This window comes from Armigeres subalbatus, chromosome 2 (genome assembly GCF_024139115.2).
Source record: "Armigeres subalbatus isolate Guangzhou_Male chromosome 2, GZ_Asu_2, whole genome shotgun sequence".
NCBI classification, from domain to species: Eukaryota; Metazoa; Arthropoda; class Insecta; order Diptera; family Culicidae; genus Armigeres; species Armigeres subalbatus.
The window spans coordinates 198998845-199015798 of NC_085140.1; the positions used below are offsets into that span (position 1 = coordinate 198998845).

A 16954-nucleotide genomic window follows, 5' to 3' on the forward strand; every position below is an offset into this window, starting at 1 on the left:
GGTACCTGGAGGATGCGAATCAGCTGTTAGGAAAACCTTTCTTCGATAACAGAGAACTGCGGAGGATCGGGTACCTAGCCAGAATATCGGGCAATAATCCGGTGGAAATGTTTCTTGATAGCGACCCGAAGGGCACAAGAAGGCGATATGCGTAACGAGCAAAGAGGCGACGTACAGTCGAGCTGAATGAAGACGACTGTTATGTATTCTAGAGGCCACTGCAGCCTTAGGTTGAATAAATAATATTAGCAGTACGAACAAAACTAATTGATTAATCGTTTGTTGCAATATTCTGTTTATTTCATTCGGGATGCCTTTACAAGTGCACATAGATTGTGTTTTCAATTAATTAGACCATTTCAGTAAATTTATGTTCTAGCGATCACACTGTTGGTAAACCGGATCTGCACATTCGTTAGCGCCATGTTGCTATTCGGACGGGCAAAGTCCTGCAAAGTACGGATAGCGTTCGGAGCTCGGCGATCGAATGGATATCCCATGGCACGACGATCTGGGTAGAGGCGATCACGAAGGCCGCAGAACGAGTGCGAATCGTTGCAGTCGACGTTCTCATCGAACTCCTGGTTGACTGTGTCGGCAGTGTAGTCGGAAATCATTGCAAACAGATCGAAGGGCATTCCCTCCGGAGATCCCTTGGGGATTAACAAATGCGATGGCCATCCACAGTTGCAGAAACGGTACACTTCGGTGCCAGGTTGATTGGAAGGGGCTGCAGAACGGAAAGTTCTTTCGTAGGGGATGGTCACGCTAGATTGCTCTGACCTACGAACAATGGAGTTGCTGCCGGGGTTCACTGAAAAAAAAAGTTCGATCAGTCGATCAGTAGAAAATTTGTTGAATTTAAAACGCACATGTGACATTAAATTTATCCAGTTCAATCATGAGAATTCGCTGTTCCTGATAGGTAAGTGCAATGTTGCGTTCGTCTGTCTTTGGGCCAATGAAGATTCGGCAAGTTCCACGCCGTCTAGCACCGCTGTTGTTGACGGTCAGACGGAATGTAAACGGAGCATGCTGCAAATGAGTGAATGCAGCAAAAACGTTGCCTTGAGGTCCGAAATCCATTCCAGTGGCTAAATCAATTTGCGAGCGTTGCCAGTAGGTCAATAAAATATTAGCAGGAGCATTGGCACGATTCAGCTGAACTCCTAGTGATTGAATCTGGATTCCATTATAGTTGAGTTGATTGGCAGGATACGGTTGCAATGTGTTTTTGTGGCGATGGAACATGTTATCAACTTGAGCGTGCAAACGGTAGAACGTCGGGTCCCTCATAGCTGTCTGGAATTCCCCAACAACCCCGTAGCCTTCCAAGAAACGACCTTCCGGATCATGGCTGTAGGCAATGATGTTATGCAAATTGCCATGATAGCTTCCATAGTACTGGCGGTTGATCGAGAGCGAAGAAGGTTCCATGAGGTTTCCTAGAATGTCAGTGCCGTTTTCTTCGGTGAGAGGAACACGTTGACCATTCGTCTGTTAAATAAAATCGGTATTGTTTAATACACTCTATGACTTTCCAAGAGAACATTGTTTTATTCAACTTACTCCCATTACAAATCCAGCGTCGATACTGTCTGAGATACGTTTTTCCCAATTTTCCAAATCAGTCACAGTGAAGATCACGTCATCGTCCACTCTGTTTACGCTACCCAAGATTTGATTTTGGGGACGAGGTGGGAAAGCACGATTATTCACACTCCTGATAATTTTTGGGAAGTATCCTTCCGGAATGGCTACTCGTAGGTTACTCAAGGGTCGAACACGGGATAGTCGAGCACAGAATCGTTCCACGTTGTAGCGGGCAATCAGCTGTTGGTGCATGTAGTAGAACAACTCCCCACGACGATCTTTTCGGACAACTGAATCAGGACCATCTCCGGGGTATACCAAATGCCAATGCCAGTGGTGCAGATTAACTCCAATATCTTCACGGAAGAATGCTAATCGCTGTTCTTCTTCTCGATCCGAAGCAGTGAAATTCATTTCAATATTGACAACCATCTTGATTATGAAAATGAAAAACATTATCAAATATGTATAACGTATTCGTAGAACATCAACTTACCCGATCGGACTGCTGAACCACCGAACCTTCTTCTCTAGCCCTTGGGAATGTTGTAGGATCTACGAATGAATCCGGGAACAACTGCAGCAGCGAAGGAATGTTCACGTCCTTCGTATCCGGTCTATTCTGAATGGCAACGGATAACGCGTACTGGAACAACATTGGATTCAGTCGATCGCGCGCATACGAACCCACGGCCATCAGTGTATCGACGTCTGGTTGTCTCAGGAAAAGTGCAATCAGATCTCCAGCTATCTTGCGATGCTTGTCGACAAAAAGTGAAAATCCACCACGGCGAGGAATGGCTTCTGCGAAGGCGATATCCGGTGTTGCAACCCTGCGGACGGGGATTCTGGTGTCGGCATCGTTGCTGAATCTAGTCTGCAAATTGGCTCCAATTGGACGATAACGCTCAGTTAAATAGTTATCTGGGAGGTCAATCAGCGTCTTGCCGTCATCCTTGGGATAGAAGGTGGGCTCCAAGGGTCGCTGCAGTAATGCAAGTAATTTTTGGCTATTCGATGACATTTTTGAATATAAACTGATTTTGGGTGTTGTCGCGTTCTCGACTCGACGAGATATGATATGCAAACTGTAATCCGTTAAGCTTTTATACGATTTCTTGTAGTTGTTTGTTGTCTAAATTATCGCCAACCAAACCGTTGTTTTATCCAGTAGTAAATTCTTAGTGCTGCTATATGGGGATTCCCATTGCAAAACAAACATAAAAACCACATTTGTGCATCTCTTTGATGTTAATTTGAAAACAGTTATGCTAACCACAATTTGATTATTATCTTCTTCTTTTTTTTAGTGACCACTAAACGTGCTTATCAACATTTTGTAAATGCATTTTTCATTTGAACACGATACCGGCCGGTGGCCCTTTTTTCAATGTAAACTAAAAACCGTCGAAAAATACAGTACCTAAACATTATTGTTTGTTGCTAAACTATTGGCTGCTGAAACTGATTCCCCGATCTTCTATCCATGATGAACTTCCATGTACCGAATAGATCACTGCGGAATACTATTTTACTACAACCACGCTACCATCGAACGGTGATTGGATACAATGTATTGCAAATTTTGCACCGTTCGACTCCCATGCAAACAATATTGTCCCATCAAAATATGTTCCCACCAGTTTCTCCATATATGGATGACCTCTCCACTGCAAGAAAGAGCTTTTTGGAGTGTAAAACCCTGATTAATCCACCTAGCGGTGTTGGTGCTTAGTATTTGGCCATAAATTCTGATCCCATAGTCCAATCTGGCCAATTTTCAATAGCAAACAATGGGACGGGATTCTCAGTCGAATGAAATTTGTTGCAAATAATACTAAGTGCCGGAAAGTGTGTCTACAAAACTTTGTACACATACACACATACACACAAACAGACATCGGGCTGCGAAATGGTGAGTTGACATCTGGGAAGGAGCGACCTACACAGCTCTGGTCCTCACCTCACAAGTTCCAATCTCACGCTTCCACGGGTCTTTTTTTTTCTTACAAGGGAGAATGCATTTACACACTAACCCAGCACACGTGCATTGTAGTTGCCAAACTACTACACGGAAGTGTGCTGGAGTGTCGGACTCGACCGTACCGGTAATACCGACTTAATTCCCTTGGGCTCCGCCATCGTTTCCCCCAGGAACTACCTCTCAGTACTACTTCTGGGGGATGGCAGTACTTAACGTACTCGCTCATTCTCGCTCACACAGGCACCCGTCCCTTACTTGGGTGTTCGCTCTATCGCACCCTCTAACACACCCTACATGCTCTGTCACACCCTGTTTTTTTTCTTCCTAAGCAATGGAGGGGGAATCTGCTCAACAGACATCCTGGGTTGTCCAGGAAGTGCGGGGTTAGGGACCACCTCCAACAGCAAACGAGGGAGGCAGGACTACATCCCCGACCCGCTAAACCGTTTCCATTGCCGCCAAGTCCATAGTCCCTTCGGTACAACCAGAAAGTAATGCTTCAAAGGGGGGTCAGTGCACAACGCATCCTCGAGGTTAGCTGCGTGTCCTTTGATACTTAGTGAAACTTTGTGGAAACCGGTTGAGAACCCCTGTAACGGTATTACCATAGGAGCAGTGGTCCTCAACACGGTTTCACTTCAGGGTCGTTTTCCAACTCGATTCTCCCGGATATTTCTTCCTATAATTGGTGGCAAGGCGGACTATACAGAACAAAATGGTGGAGAACAAGATTTATTTTAAATAATTAACGTGAAACAACTACAGCTAGAATTTAGCAGGCCATACAAATTTATTAAAGCTAATTTCAAGGATTGACTCAAAAAAAAACTTTTAATTTGAATTATCAATTTATTTTTTTTTCTTTCGTGAGCTCACCGTTGCGGCCGATGCAGGAATCGTTGGCATGCATACTGGACGACTCCTCCACAGAAACTCGTAACTGCTACAGCTATTCTTCTTCTTCTTAGGGTCTTCTTGGCTTACTCACAGGGAATCACTTCTATTAATTCTCGGCTAGAGAGCGTTCACGTGTCGGTGGCCTATGGTGACGGAGGCCAAAGTCCCTGTCCGGGGAGTGGTGCAATTTCGCGCGCGTTTTCACATAGTGGCTAATCAAGCGAGCTTGCACCCCATAGAGGCCGGAAAGTCACAGATTTGTCAGATACCATTGTTCTTCATTCACACTACTTTCCGGTTAGCCACTTCTTACACTGCACTTACTACTGTTCACCACTTGCTCGCTTGATTCCAAAGTACGGTTTTATAATCATCGAGAAACTAGCACGGTCAGAATTAACTTTAAAATACTTGGTGCACTTTTCCAACCGTTAGTGGTGATATCACGATGATCCGTACTTTAGATTTAGTTTAACTTTAGGTGAAACCTTTTAATGGTATTTTAAACTGTGGATTTTGTTTTTTTAGCTATAGGTTCTATCACACCTTTTTCGTTTTAATTTTAGATTGTAAGTTTTAATTTTATAAACTTTTGACAGTTCTTTCTTTTTAAAACTTTTGGAACTATCGCGGGTAGTATGTTGACGAACTATCTCGCGTACCGACACTCTAACTTCACTCCTCCGGACTTTAAATTATACAAGAGAGCGACCATATTGGGAGATCCCTTTTTATATCATTCCCTCCTCCTTAATTTCATGCCAATGACGAGGCAATTTCCAGACGATGATGATGGCGGCCAAGAAGATGATCATGATAGTAGTAGCGATGATGAATGCACGAACACTAACAGGAACCTTACACTATAAAATATTTTGGTTGATACTAATTTACATGTTTACTCCGACACTGGCTGCATGCTAAGCCTTAACAATTTAAAATACCCTAACACTTGTTTCCGCACAATAATTAATAAAATTTACAAAGAAAATAAATGAATAAGCAATTGAATAAATAAAATATGGATGAATAAATAAGTATAGAAATAATTAAATGCACAAAATAAGTAAATAAAGAAAACTATGTGAACAGAAAAATGAATAAATAAATAAATAAATAAATAAATAAATAAATAAACTAAAGTCGGAGTAAAAGAAACGAACAAAATAAATAATAAATCTGAAGACATCAACCAAAAGCTACTGAACACAAAATAAATATCACTCAAACACTACAAAAAGTGGAGACAGACATTTATTGAATATTCAGACATTTACAACAACATTTATAACAATTTATAACAATGTTTTTATAACATTTTTATAACAAGACATTTATAACAATGTTTTATTTGGGCTAAACCACTAACTGGCTTTCCCACCAAGTATTTTATTGTGACCCGAAAATGAACGGTCACACCTTGCAGCATCGAACTTCGTGACTCGCTTTTTTAGAAGAACACCATGGTATCGTGCCAGCGCATTGCCGGCTTTCCAGGTGGCCTTACCACGCCCTATGTCCTCGGAAGGTGGGAAGGGTCGACTTCGCGCCTGCTTCCCTCTGCACTACTGGTATCAAGAATGATGATGCCGCGTGCACCCCAAATTGACCTCTCTGCGATAGGGTCTATTCGCCAACACACAGAGGGACTTGCCGACGCGGTGCCTACGCCTGCCCCAGCCTTGACGAGGACCCCTTTCCGCCCTCGGGTTCGGAACCCGCCTGGTTGACCGACGCCGCGAAAGCGACGATACCATGTTGTTCTTCGCGCGGCCACTTGTTCGATTAAAGGATCAAGTACGACCACAGGGCATGACCACCGGTATGACCCATGAAGCCGACTCCGATCCCTTGGACCACCTCTTATTTGCGCCTGAACTAGCCATTGTCACACCCTGTGAGTCTGACTTGTATGCTCACCTCTATCATGCCATGTGAGTCTGACTTGTATGCTCACCCAACCACCTGATACACGCTCATGCACTCCATGCTTGCACTCGCGCTAACGCTCCATGTGAGTCTGACTTGTGTGCTCACCCTTCTCATGCCGTGTGGGTCTGACTTGTATGCCCACCTTTATCATGCCATGTGAGTCTAACTTGGATGCTCACCTCTTTCATTCAGTTCGCGCTAACACATACTACTCTAGTCATTCGACCTAACTCTCGCTCTGGCATCCCTTATGGGACATTTTACTTAGGTTCCCACTTAGGTTCCCATGTTGAGATTGTTTTTTCTTTCAAGTCAACTGGCCACTATGTAGCCGGTTTCTGAAATCCCTGTGATACCCGGGATTGCGGCCAAAAATTAAATCAGTCCATACCAAACCAAGAAAATCAGAAATGTTATAATCGGCAAATCCTTTAAAATTCATTAAGTTTGATATTCATACTGCCTATTCCGGGATCCGAATACAAAGAGGACAGTATAGTTGAAAAAATAAAACAATACCCATATTGCCTGAATCAGAGTGGTTCATTTTTGGTCACTTTCCCCGGTGGCTTCATCCGTAATCAGCCGGTTGGCCACAATCTGAACCTCCCGAAGCACCCTTCTGCTCTGATACATGATGTCTAGAAATAGTGGCAATCATTTTGTGTGAAATTGAGGAGAATTTTTTCGTTTCTTTCGACAAATCTCATGGTCCCAAAAAATGGTCAATTTGACCGCATTCGGCCCAGTGATCCCCCGGGATAACTTCGGTCACAGGGACATTCCCGATTCTAACAATATGTTTTCGGAAACTAGAAACCTGTACGAGTCCAATGCCGAAATGCAATGGCATTTTTTATTTGACTTTCTTCACCTGGGCCCATACGGGTTTATACATGAATGCCATCGTTAGGATAAAAGCTTTCGATTCGCAATGTGATATCCAAATCTTAATAGATATTAGATTTGATTATAAGAAAATTACTGAGCTTCCAATCGATGGCAAATAACCATATTATGAAACATTTTGTGTCGAATGTAAACGGCGAATGTAAACAACACTGTTTCAATGCAAATATTAGTTACACATTCCAAATACTATCAAAGCAATTGGTGCAATATAAAACCAATCTTAAATCATTGCTTTTGATCGTGGATGTTGACACAAAAAATATTAATTAGCAATTCATAGAGGAAAGACTAAACTGTCCCATAACTGTGGGAAAATATTCTCGTGATCACAATCAAATTTCATCAAATAAATCAAATATAAAGCATTCAAAACAGTCAAATTTATTGTGAAATTACTTTTTGGCAAAAGTGTTACATAATTATGGGGGGAGAAAACTGAATTATGGCTAAACTACGCGGGTCTCAGTAATGCAAACAAACAATGAATCAGAATAGGAAAAAGAAAAACAAAAGTAGAATAGGAAGAAGAAGAAAAAGAGAAAAGAGGAAGTAGAAGAAGACGGAGATCCAGAATGCCTTACCTATGCCTGGGGTAAATGGAAAATAGGACATGGAATACTGATATGCCTGTAATGAGTCGAGCAATTCGTTATGATATTGAAAAACAACCTGAATAATGGTTGAGAAGAATGTGCTGGATTACTGGACATTTTGCAGACAATGTGACCAACCATTCCCATGTAGTACGATCCAAACTTTTATCTGTTTAGAACTGTTTGATAAATAACCACTGCCTTGCAGACATTGTTTCATAAACATTTTCGCGCCTTCGCCGTAATCAGTATTGCGGTTTAATCGTTGCATCAAACTATATACATTTAAGCTAATAGTGGGTCACTGATGATGGCTGTGATGCACGAGATTGTCCCAATTTTGTGACACTGAGAATTATCAAAACTTGTGGTTACCAAATTTCATGTGTGCCATATATAAACAATTTTTCGGCTATAAAAACAAGCTTAGTGGCAGTTGGATTTCCATATCTAGCTGGTTCTCAAAATTGATCACAGTTAGTGTTTGAGTGATTACTTATCGTTTAGAATGGCCACTGGGAATCGTAAATTGCTTGCACTATTGCAGCGCCCTTTGGAACCGACATTCTACCCCAAGGACGATGGCAAGACGGTGATCGATTTACCGGAAAACTATCTCACCGAGCGTTATAGACCAATAGGGGCGAACATTCAGAACCGTTTTGGAAACGACGCAGACACCCGGATTCCCGTCCGCAATGTTGCAACGCCTAATATAGGGTTTGCTGAGGCGATTCCTCGCCGTAGTGGATTTTCTTTGTTCAACCAAAATCATCGTCGGGTTGCCGGAGAGCTGATCACACTGTTCGTGAACCAGCCGGATGTGGAATCATTGATGTCGGTGGCTACTTACACGCGTGATCGAGTTAATCCAATTTTGTTCCAATATGCACTGGCAGTTGCTATCCAGCATAGGCCGGATACGAAGGATTTGAACATTCCGTCATTCCTAGAGCTGTTTCCTGATTCGTTCGTTGACCCCTCTGTTTTTCCTAAGCTGCGTGAAGAAGGTTCTGTAGTTCAACAAGAGAGTCGAGTGGGTTCGTGCAAATAATTATGTTTGAGCAGCTGACCAACCAATGTTTCTTTTTCATAGATGACAATTGACATCCCAATGAACTATACTGCTTCGGAACGTGAAGAGGAGCAACGGCTGGCATTCTTCCGAGAGGACATAGGAGTTAATCTTCACCATTGGCACTGGCATTTGGTGTACCCAGGGGATGGACCCGATGCAGTTGTACGCAAAAATCGTCGTGGAGAGTTGTTCTACTACATGCATCAACAACTGATTGCCCGCTACAATGTGGAACGATTCTGCGCACGCCTTTCCCGAGTCCGACCATTGAACAATCTACGCGTACCTCTTCCGGAAGGATATTTCCCAAAGATAATCAGGAGTTTGAATAATCGGGCATTTCCACCTCGTCCGCAGAATCAGTTGTTGAGCGATGTTAATCGAGTGGATGACCAAGTGACCTTCACTCTCACGGACTTGGAAAATTGGGAAAAGCGCATCACAGACAGCATTGATGCTGGATTTGTCATGGGAGTAAGTAAACCCAGATAACCTGTTATTTCTATAAATGTTCATCATACGCTTGGATTGCATGTGCATGTTTTCTTTGCAGACCAACGGTGAACGTATTCCATTGACAGAACAAGCGGGAACTGATTTGCTGGGCGATATCATGGAGCCGTCGTCGCTTTCAGTAAACCCTCAGTACTATGGAAGCTATCATGGAGATTTACATAACGTCATTGCCTACAGCCACGATCCTGAAGGTCGTTTCTTGGAAGGCTTTGGGGTTCTCGGAGAATTCGAAACGGCTATGAGGGATCCAGGGTTTTACCGTTTGCACGCTCAAATTGACAACTTATTCCATCGTCATAAAAATACCTTGCAACCGTACGCAGCCAATCAACTCAACTATAATGGTGTTCAGATACAGTCACTTGGGGTTCAATTGAACCGAGCCAATGCTCCTGCTAATATTTTGCTAACATACTGGCAACGCTCGCAGGTAGATTTGGCCACAGGATTAGATTTTGGACCACAAGGAAATGTATTTGCTTCCTTCACTCATCTACAACATGCTCCATTCACTTTCCGTCTGACCGTCAACAACTCTGGTGCAAGGCGTCGTGGAACTTGCCGAATTTTCATTGGCCCGAAGAGTGATGAACGTAATATTCCACTTACCTATCAGGAACAGCGTATTCTAATGGTTGAACTGGATAAATTCAATGTTACATGTCAGTATGAAATTATGTCAGTGCATCCACAATTATTTACACGAAAAACTTATTTCAGTGAACCCTGGCAGCAACACGATTGTCCGTCGCTCGGAACAATCCAGCGTTACAATCCCGTATGAACGAACTTTCCGCTCGGTAGCCCTTTCCAATCAACCAACTGGTGCCGAACAGTTCCGTTTTTGCAACTGTGGATGGCCATCGCATCTCTTGATCCCGAAAGGTACTGTCGAAGGAATGACCTTCGATCTGTTTGCAATGATCTCTGACTACAACGACGACACAGTCAATCAGGAGTTCGATGAGAATGTCGACTGTAATGATTCGCATTCGTTCTGCGGCCTTCGTGATCGTTTGTACCCGGATCGTCGTGCAATGGGTTATCCATTTGATCGGCGTGCTGCAAAATCCATCGGTAGCCTGGCGGATTTCGTTAGCTCGAATAGTAACATGGCTCTCTCGAACGTGCAGATCCGTTTCACTAATACTGTTATAGCGAGAACCTGATCGATTGCGGATAATTAATGGAATGATAATTTTTGATTGTTCATACCTTTCTCATGCATTTTAATAAATTTTGAAGCCGTATACGTTACGACAACTTTCGTTTAATCAATGACCTACATTTACCAAGTTCGCCCTGCTTTTGATAATACTCCCGAACCATCTCACTTGGTTTGAGTGTCAGCATCCAATTACAGCACCCGTTGCACTGACTAATATATCGTATGACCATTCTCTATTATTATCACATGATAACACTGCGACACATTCACGTGGTTTTGGCCGACGATATCGACTGTGTGGCTATGCGAGGCACTTAACCCACAATACGGCTTTGACACTACTGGAGAGTGTGGTCAGACCGAAGCCGGCCTGTGCGTTCTGTTTTCGAATTGAACCTCTGGAAAACGAGATGAATAGGGATAAGAACTATCGAGCGCCATCTGGATTGATTATACTATGTGCGACTGACGAATGTGGGTTGCGGTGTGGCACAATTCCGTTTTTAGCCATTGTGTGGCATACTCAGTTGGTCAGTTGAACTAAATAGTGCAGAACTATCATTTGACGAGGTTATGATTCAGAGCTTGAAATTCGTCAAAAATGGACATTTTTCAATACCCCGTCCTATGTCACGCTTTTTGAAATTTTGTATGGATTGTCACTTTACGTTATTTATTGACGTTTCCTTATAATGTTAAATTATATCGTTCCTGTGTAACTTATCGGCAATGTAGTTACACTTTCATAAAAAAAAATCTTTTTTGTCTAATTTTATTTGCTAATTATCTATAACATGTATTTATCTTTCAAACTAGGTGTTCCGTGTTTTCTTAACACTATTATCCTTATTTGCTATGATACATTTGGTCGGGGTTCAGCCAAATCGCACCAAGCGGCTTTTTAACTGACTTGTGATATTTTGTTCACAGAAATAAAACAGAAAGTATTTTATGTCAATTCATGCGTACATTTGTTGGAGGACATCCTCAGCTATGGCGTTGAATGATGTCCAAAGAGATTTGTGATTAATTGAAACTGTTACTTGAAAACTTTGGGGAAAAATGGAAATTTTTCATTGGCGCTTGGTGTGATTTGGCAGAACCCTGACCATTTTAAGTTTCTATTAAAACACTAGCAAACCCGACGAACTTCGTTTCGCCTAAAATTGATTTATTCTATGATTAGTTCTCGAGTTATGCAGAAATTTCTATTACATTTGTATGGGAGCCCCCATTTCCAAAGTGGGGAGGGGTCTTGAACCATCTTAAGAAACTTCCCCGGCCCCAAAAACCTTTGCATACAAATTTTCAAGCCGATCGGTGCAGTAGTTTCCGAGTTTATATGGTTCAGACAGACAAAAATTCATTTTTATGTATATAGAAGAAGATTTCAATTGCATCTGGCAGTTAGGATTTTCCTCTGGTTGAATTGAATCATGAAGGAATTACAATGCTTTAAAGTTTAAACTTAAACTAAACTAAGCTTAAACAAACTAATTTATACTACGGGTACAAGGAGCTAATCGTTGCAATAGAAGATTGCAACAATTTTTGTCAAGATTGAAAGTTATTTGTTGGACATTTGTTGAAATGTCTCAATATTGGAAATTGTATAAAGTTTATTGGTACTAGGCATATCACGGAGGCAGCCTCAGAATCATTTAAAAAAAATTATTTTGAATCCTCTGAAATGCCTTCTTTCTAGTATTGCAGCATCTAGTTCATATTGGCACAGAATACAATATGGCTGGTCTAAAAAATTGTTTGTAAATCAAAATTTTATTCTTAAGACAAAGTTTTGATTTTCTGTTTATAAGTGGATATAGACACTTATTCCATGAACGGTGTTTGTCATTGAAGTCACCAATTATGAAAATTTTGGATTTGTTGCGAGTTAGAATCCGCACATCTTTGATCAATATTTTGTTTTACTGATTTGTTGGCTTTCCTCACTTTTATTTTTATTTGTTCGAATCCCGTCGCGACCTACATTTTTGTGAATATGCTTGTATAAATTATCTGCAGATGTGGCGACAGTGATGTCATTTCACTGGGGTTTTACACTAGAGTGTAAGAGATTCTATCGAAATGAGGATAAGAGAATCAAAACGCAGCGCGTAAAATGAACCTTCTGCTGTGAGTGATCTGGTATGCGCGCGTAAGAGAGCGCTTGCGTAGAGGAATCAAGGCAGCGTACACCCACTCATCACTCTAGAGAATTGAATTTTAGGTGCACTCAAGTTCTCTCACTTCAGTGAGATCCTCAGCGTGCCGCACTCCAGTGTACCACTGCAGTGATATCACCACAGAGTTGCGTTCGAACGATTCTGCTGTTCAGTTATTCGTTCCCTGCTCGATGTTGTGATGAAGGACCGGCATGAGTCGCATGCAAACAGTCCGGATTCCGGAATCAAGGTGAAACGGGTACGCTGTATGAAAGTATCAACAGCAGCAATCGACTGTAACATGAAACTTTACTATTTTAAATTACACGTAGCGATTGCGTAGCGTTGTTAAATAGATTTTATGAAACTTTTTGGTTGTCATTCTTCGTTTTGATCTATCTTTCGGATTGCTAAAGTATAGCGATAAAAGAAATGCTGTTGTAAACAAGTACCACATTTATTGCGGGATTTTAATAATTTAAATTTGTGAATCTGAAGGATGAGCAGAGTTGACAGTCATAGCGTTTTAAACAAGGATGTTTTTGATTTTGGTAACTTGGGCTCGAACACTTAGTAGTTTATCAATAACTCATTCCAGAGGCTAAATTTCAAAATGCAATGAATGATGTACTTCTTGCAAAGGTTTTTCTACAACACTGCCGAATTGTTCGTTGTTTAAATTTCACTAATAACGGAGTCAAAGCGCGAGTTGCAGTAACCCAAACCAAATTATTGAAATTTTGTTATCATTTATTATAAGTTACTGAAACTAGCGCGAGGAACTAAGCACGTTCAACTACTATTTCTTTGCCTACTTTATTCCACTACTTTATTCACTACTTATCTTAAGTCTACTTTATTCCACTACTTTATTCCACTACTTTATTCCACTTATCTTAAGTCTACTTTATTCCACTTATCTTAAGTGTGCATTCAAAAGCTCATCAATTATGTTTCAGACACGGTACACTCACGGCTATCGGAACTATTACCCTTGTTGAATTCAAACAGCGAACTGTTAGTGTGTTGCTTTAGCCAAGCAAGCCGTTGGCATGTCCACGAGTCCCTCCAAGACACGTGGATTCGCAAAGTGAGTTTCAATTTGTCCATTTCGGAAACATGTGCCGTGCATATGCGTAACCAAGTTATTTAAGTAAGTTTAGTTTTAGTTTAAGATTTCTATGAAAAAAATAACGAAAATTATCCTCAAATTTTACATGAATGAATATAATGCAAATCAAATCAAAAGAGATAAGATATATTAAATCAAAATAGTGATGAATCAAATACATAACTAATCAAATAGAAATACATTTTAAAACCAATTTTAAAAAAATCATTGAACCATTTAACCATTTAACCAGAAGTAAATAAATTCTAATACGAAAGTCTGCAAAAGCTGAAAAATATTTTCAAAATCATAAATTCGATTACTTTTTGTTCTTCATGTTCTATCTCAAGAAACTTATTTTTTTATAAAGTGATATCACCTTTCTCGTTATTATCCATACAGCTACTTAATTTGACCAGAGTCGGTAAAACTTAACTGAACTTTCTGAATACGGATCAGATCACCCAGTAATTTCAACAGCAATATTTTACATTACCGAGTTTTCAGCATACTCAAAAATATCAAATAAATATGAACATAACTGAGTTAGTCAGTAAATGAGGATTTATTTTTGGGAAAAATATTTTACTGACTGGACAGCACTTAATTTGACCAGAGTCTGGACAGTCAATGTTCTTTTGCATAAAATAAAAGTATGGATAAATAAAGACTTTGGTAGGCTCTGATTTATTACTGCCAGACTGAGATTGAATAAAAAGAAAATCTTTGACTCTTTATCAGCATCACTAACGATATGTAGCATAATATGCCAGATGCTCAATACGATAATTTGGGAAGCTATACTTCATGATAAATTCTTTTTAAAAAGTTGCAGACAGAGAGCACCGGTTCTCATGATGCATTTCAACTTGTTTTACACAGCTGTGGGATCTGTGGCTGAATGGCGCTGTATAAATTTCTACCGACTTTTTGTGCTGTTCAACAATCTATGAATTTAATGATTTCTTTAATAAAGATAAGTAAACGTCAAAATAATCATCCAAACGTTGGTTTACTGAAATACTAGAATTTCAGTAAAAAAGAAATTTCGCAGTTGAAACTCGGCAAACAAAATACCCAAATGCTGGTTAAGTATGAAGGCATTAATCCCTCTTGATTATTTCATCAATCTCGTTATAGTTTTATAATTAAGCGATCCTAAACGAATTCTACTATTCCAATTAAAAACTGAACGAAAAAAGCTCGTCGAGTTTATGGAATTTAAAGCTTTCCTGTAGTGTTGTTCAAGAAAGGTAGTATATAATATGAATACTAAAATTAAAAATATGAAGAATTAAAAATTGGCAAACATAATGAGTGATATAAAGCAACTATGATTTGCTCAATCTAGGTAGAACTCTTTTTCCATACAATTTTGAAAAACATATGCATTTTGCATTTCATATAATCCCCTCCCTCCCATAGATCGCATCACTCACCAAAGTGAATCCAGATAAAATATCCTCCTCCCAAGACAATCGTGGAGGTGTTCTCGGTCTCTTCCTTTCCTATATGACCGTAATGAAGTGGCCAGCGCCGTTATTGATTTAAAATACGTGAGCTTCTGAAACGTGTACATTGAGAATGGATAGAAAATCCCATGCTCCATTCACATGGTTCTCTGCGCAATTTCACACGTTCCAGTCAATCACGGAGTAGTAACTACGAATTGTACGGTCATAATGCTCATGCTCAATTTTTAAAAACATATGCATTTTGTCCATGTCCATGTTGGTGTGTCGCAAATCCTAAAAGTTTAAGAACCTTTGATCTGTTCTATTTTAATGTCTTCTCAAATGTTTGAATAATTTGATTGTATTTTGACTATGTATCTACTATTTGCAATTTATGTGAAGACTATGGAAAAGCAGCACTTTAAAAAAATATAAAATCCAACATTGAATATAGACAATTCCATCGTTCTCAATCCCATCGCATTGTCTTGTGAATCACAAGGCATTTACCTATGCGCTAAACCAGTGATGGCCAAAGAGTGGCCCGCAGGCCGCATGCGGCTCTCGAAACCTTGTCACCTGCACAAGGATGGCATGCGACAGAGTTTTGTTCGAATGCCTTGGAATGATTGCTATTCCACCAGAATATTAAAGTAGTGTTGGGGTTCACTTCTCTATGTATGCATAATACTACATCAACAGAACCACAGAACCCATCGTCGAAAATAGATTGTCGCTAAACGATGTTGGATCGTATGCCATGCAATGTCCAAGAAGCAATACCCTGCCTGCACCACTAAAGCCTTACCGTGCGATCTCAACAGAACAGCCGAAAGCCAGTCTCACCAATTAGACCTGCTGTCGACTAACCGAAGAGTCGAGACATAAAGAACTCACCTGCACCGATGAGCACGCGGCACAAAACGACCAATTGATACCACTCATATCGCGATCATACTACCGATCGTCAAGTGGTGAATTTCACCTTACTTGCTAACTACCAGACGATGTCTCCAAGTACCATCGAACCAGTGGTCAGTTCCAAATAACTATCGCTACGTACAACACCTAGTAGAGCGCGACAAAGTTAAAACTCGAGTGCGTGTTAATACCATTGTGTAATTTCGAGTGTCGTCAAAAAAATAGTTAAAGGAACATTGTATACGGATGGAGTGAGTAGGAAGTGCTATTGAGATCGGTGAGCAGTGAAAATACTAGTGATTAGGATATGGCCTAAATTCTCCTTCGATACTCCTAGGCCTATTTGTGCATGCTTCGGAGATGGCTTTTCAGTCTTGACAAAATCAAAACACTGTTATTTAATCTTGTCCTTGGACAAGATTAAATAACAGTGTTTTGATTTTGTCAAGACTGAAAAGCCATCTCCGAATCATTAAACTACAGTCGAAGTTAATAGTATTTGTGCATGCTACCGAATGTGTCGACGCGGGAAAGCGATGTCCAACAACAATTAGTGCCCTGTGTAGTCGCCCAGCACTATAGTGCGACGAACTTTGTGGACAAGACGGTGGGAGCTGGAGATTGCATCTG

At 40.7% G+C, this 16954-nt stretch overlaps 2 protein-coding genes across 2 annotated transcripts; one reads left to right on the plus strand and one right to left on the minus strand.

Annotated features, from left to right (window-relative positions):
- Positions 1-271: 271 nt before the first annotated feature.
- LOC134211487 (phenoloxidase 8-like) lies at positions 272-2796 on the minus strand. The gene is made up of 4 exons (XM_062688379.1): positions 2090-2796; positions 1570-2025; positions 873-1497; positions 272-814 (listed from the first exon to the last, which is right to left on the minus strand). Exons 1-4 carry the CDS (start codon positions 2615-2617, stop codon positions 369-371), a joined length of 2055 nt encoding a protein of 684 aa, XP_062544363.1. The 5' UTR covers positions 2618-2796; the 3' UTR covers positions 272-368.
- A 5328-nt stretch (positions 2797-8124) lies between these two features.
- LOC134211486 (phenoloxidase 8-like) lies at positions 8125-10768 on the plus strand. Its single transcript, XM_062688378.1, has 4 exons — positions 8125-8947; positions 9008-9463; positions 9543-10167; positions 10226-10768. The coding sequence occupies exons 1-4, from the start codon at positions 8420-8422 to the stop codon at positions 10672-10674; spliced, it is 2058 nt and encodes a 685-aa protein (XP_062544362.1). The 5' UTR covers positions 8125-8419; the 3' UTR covers positions 10675-10768.
- The last annotated feature ends 6186 nt before the right edge of the window (positions 10769-16954 follow it).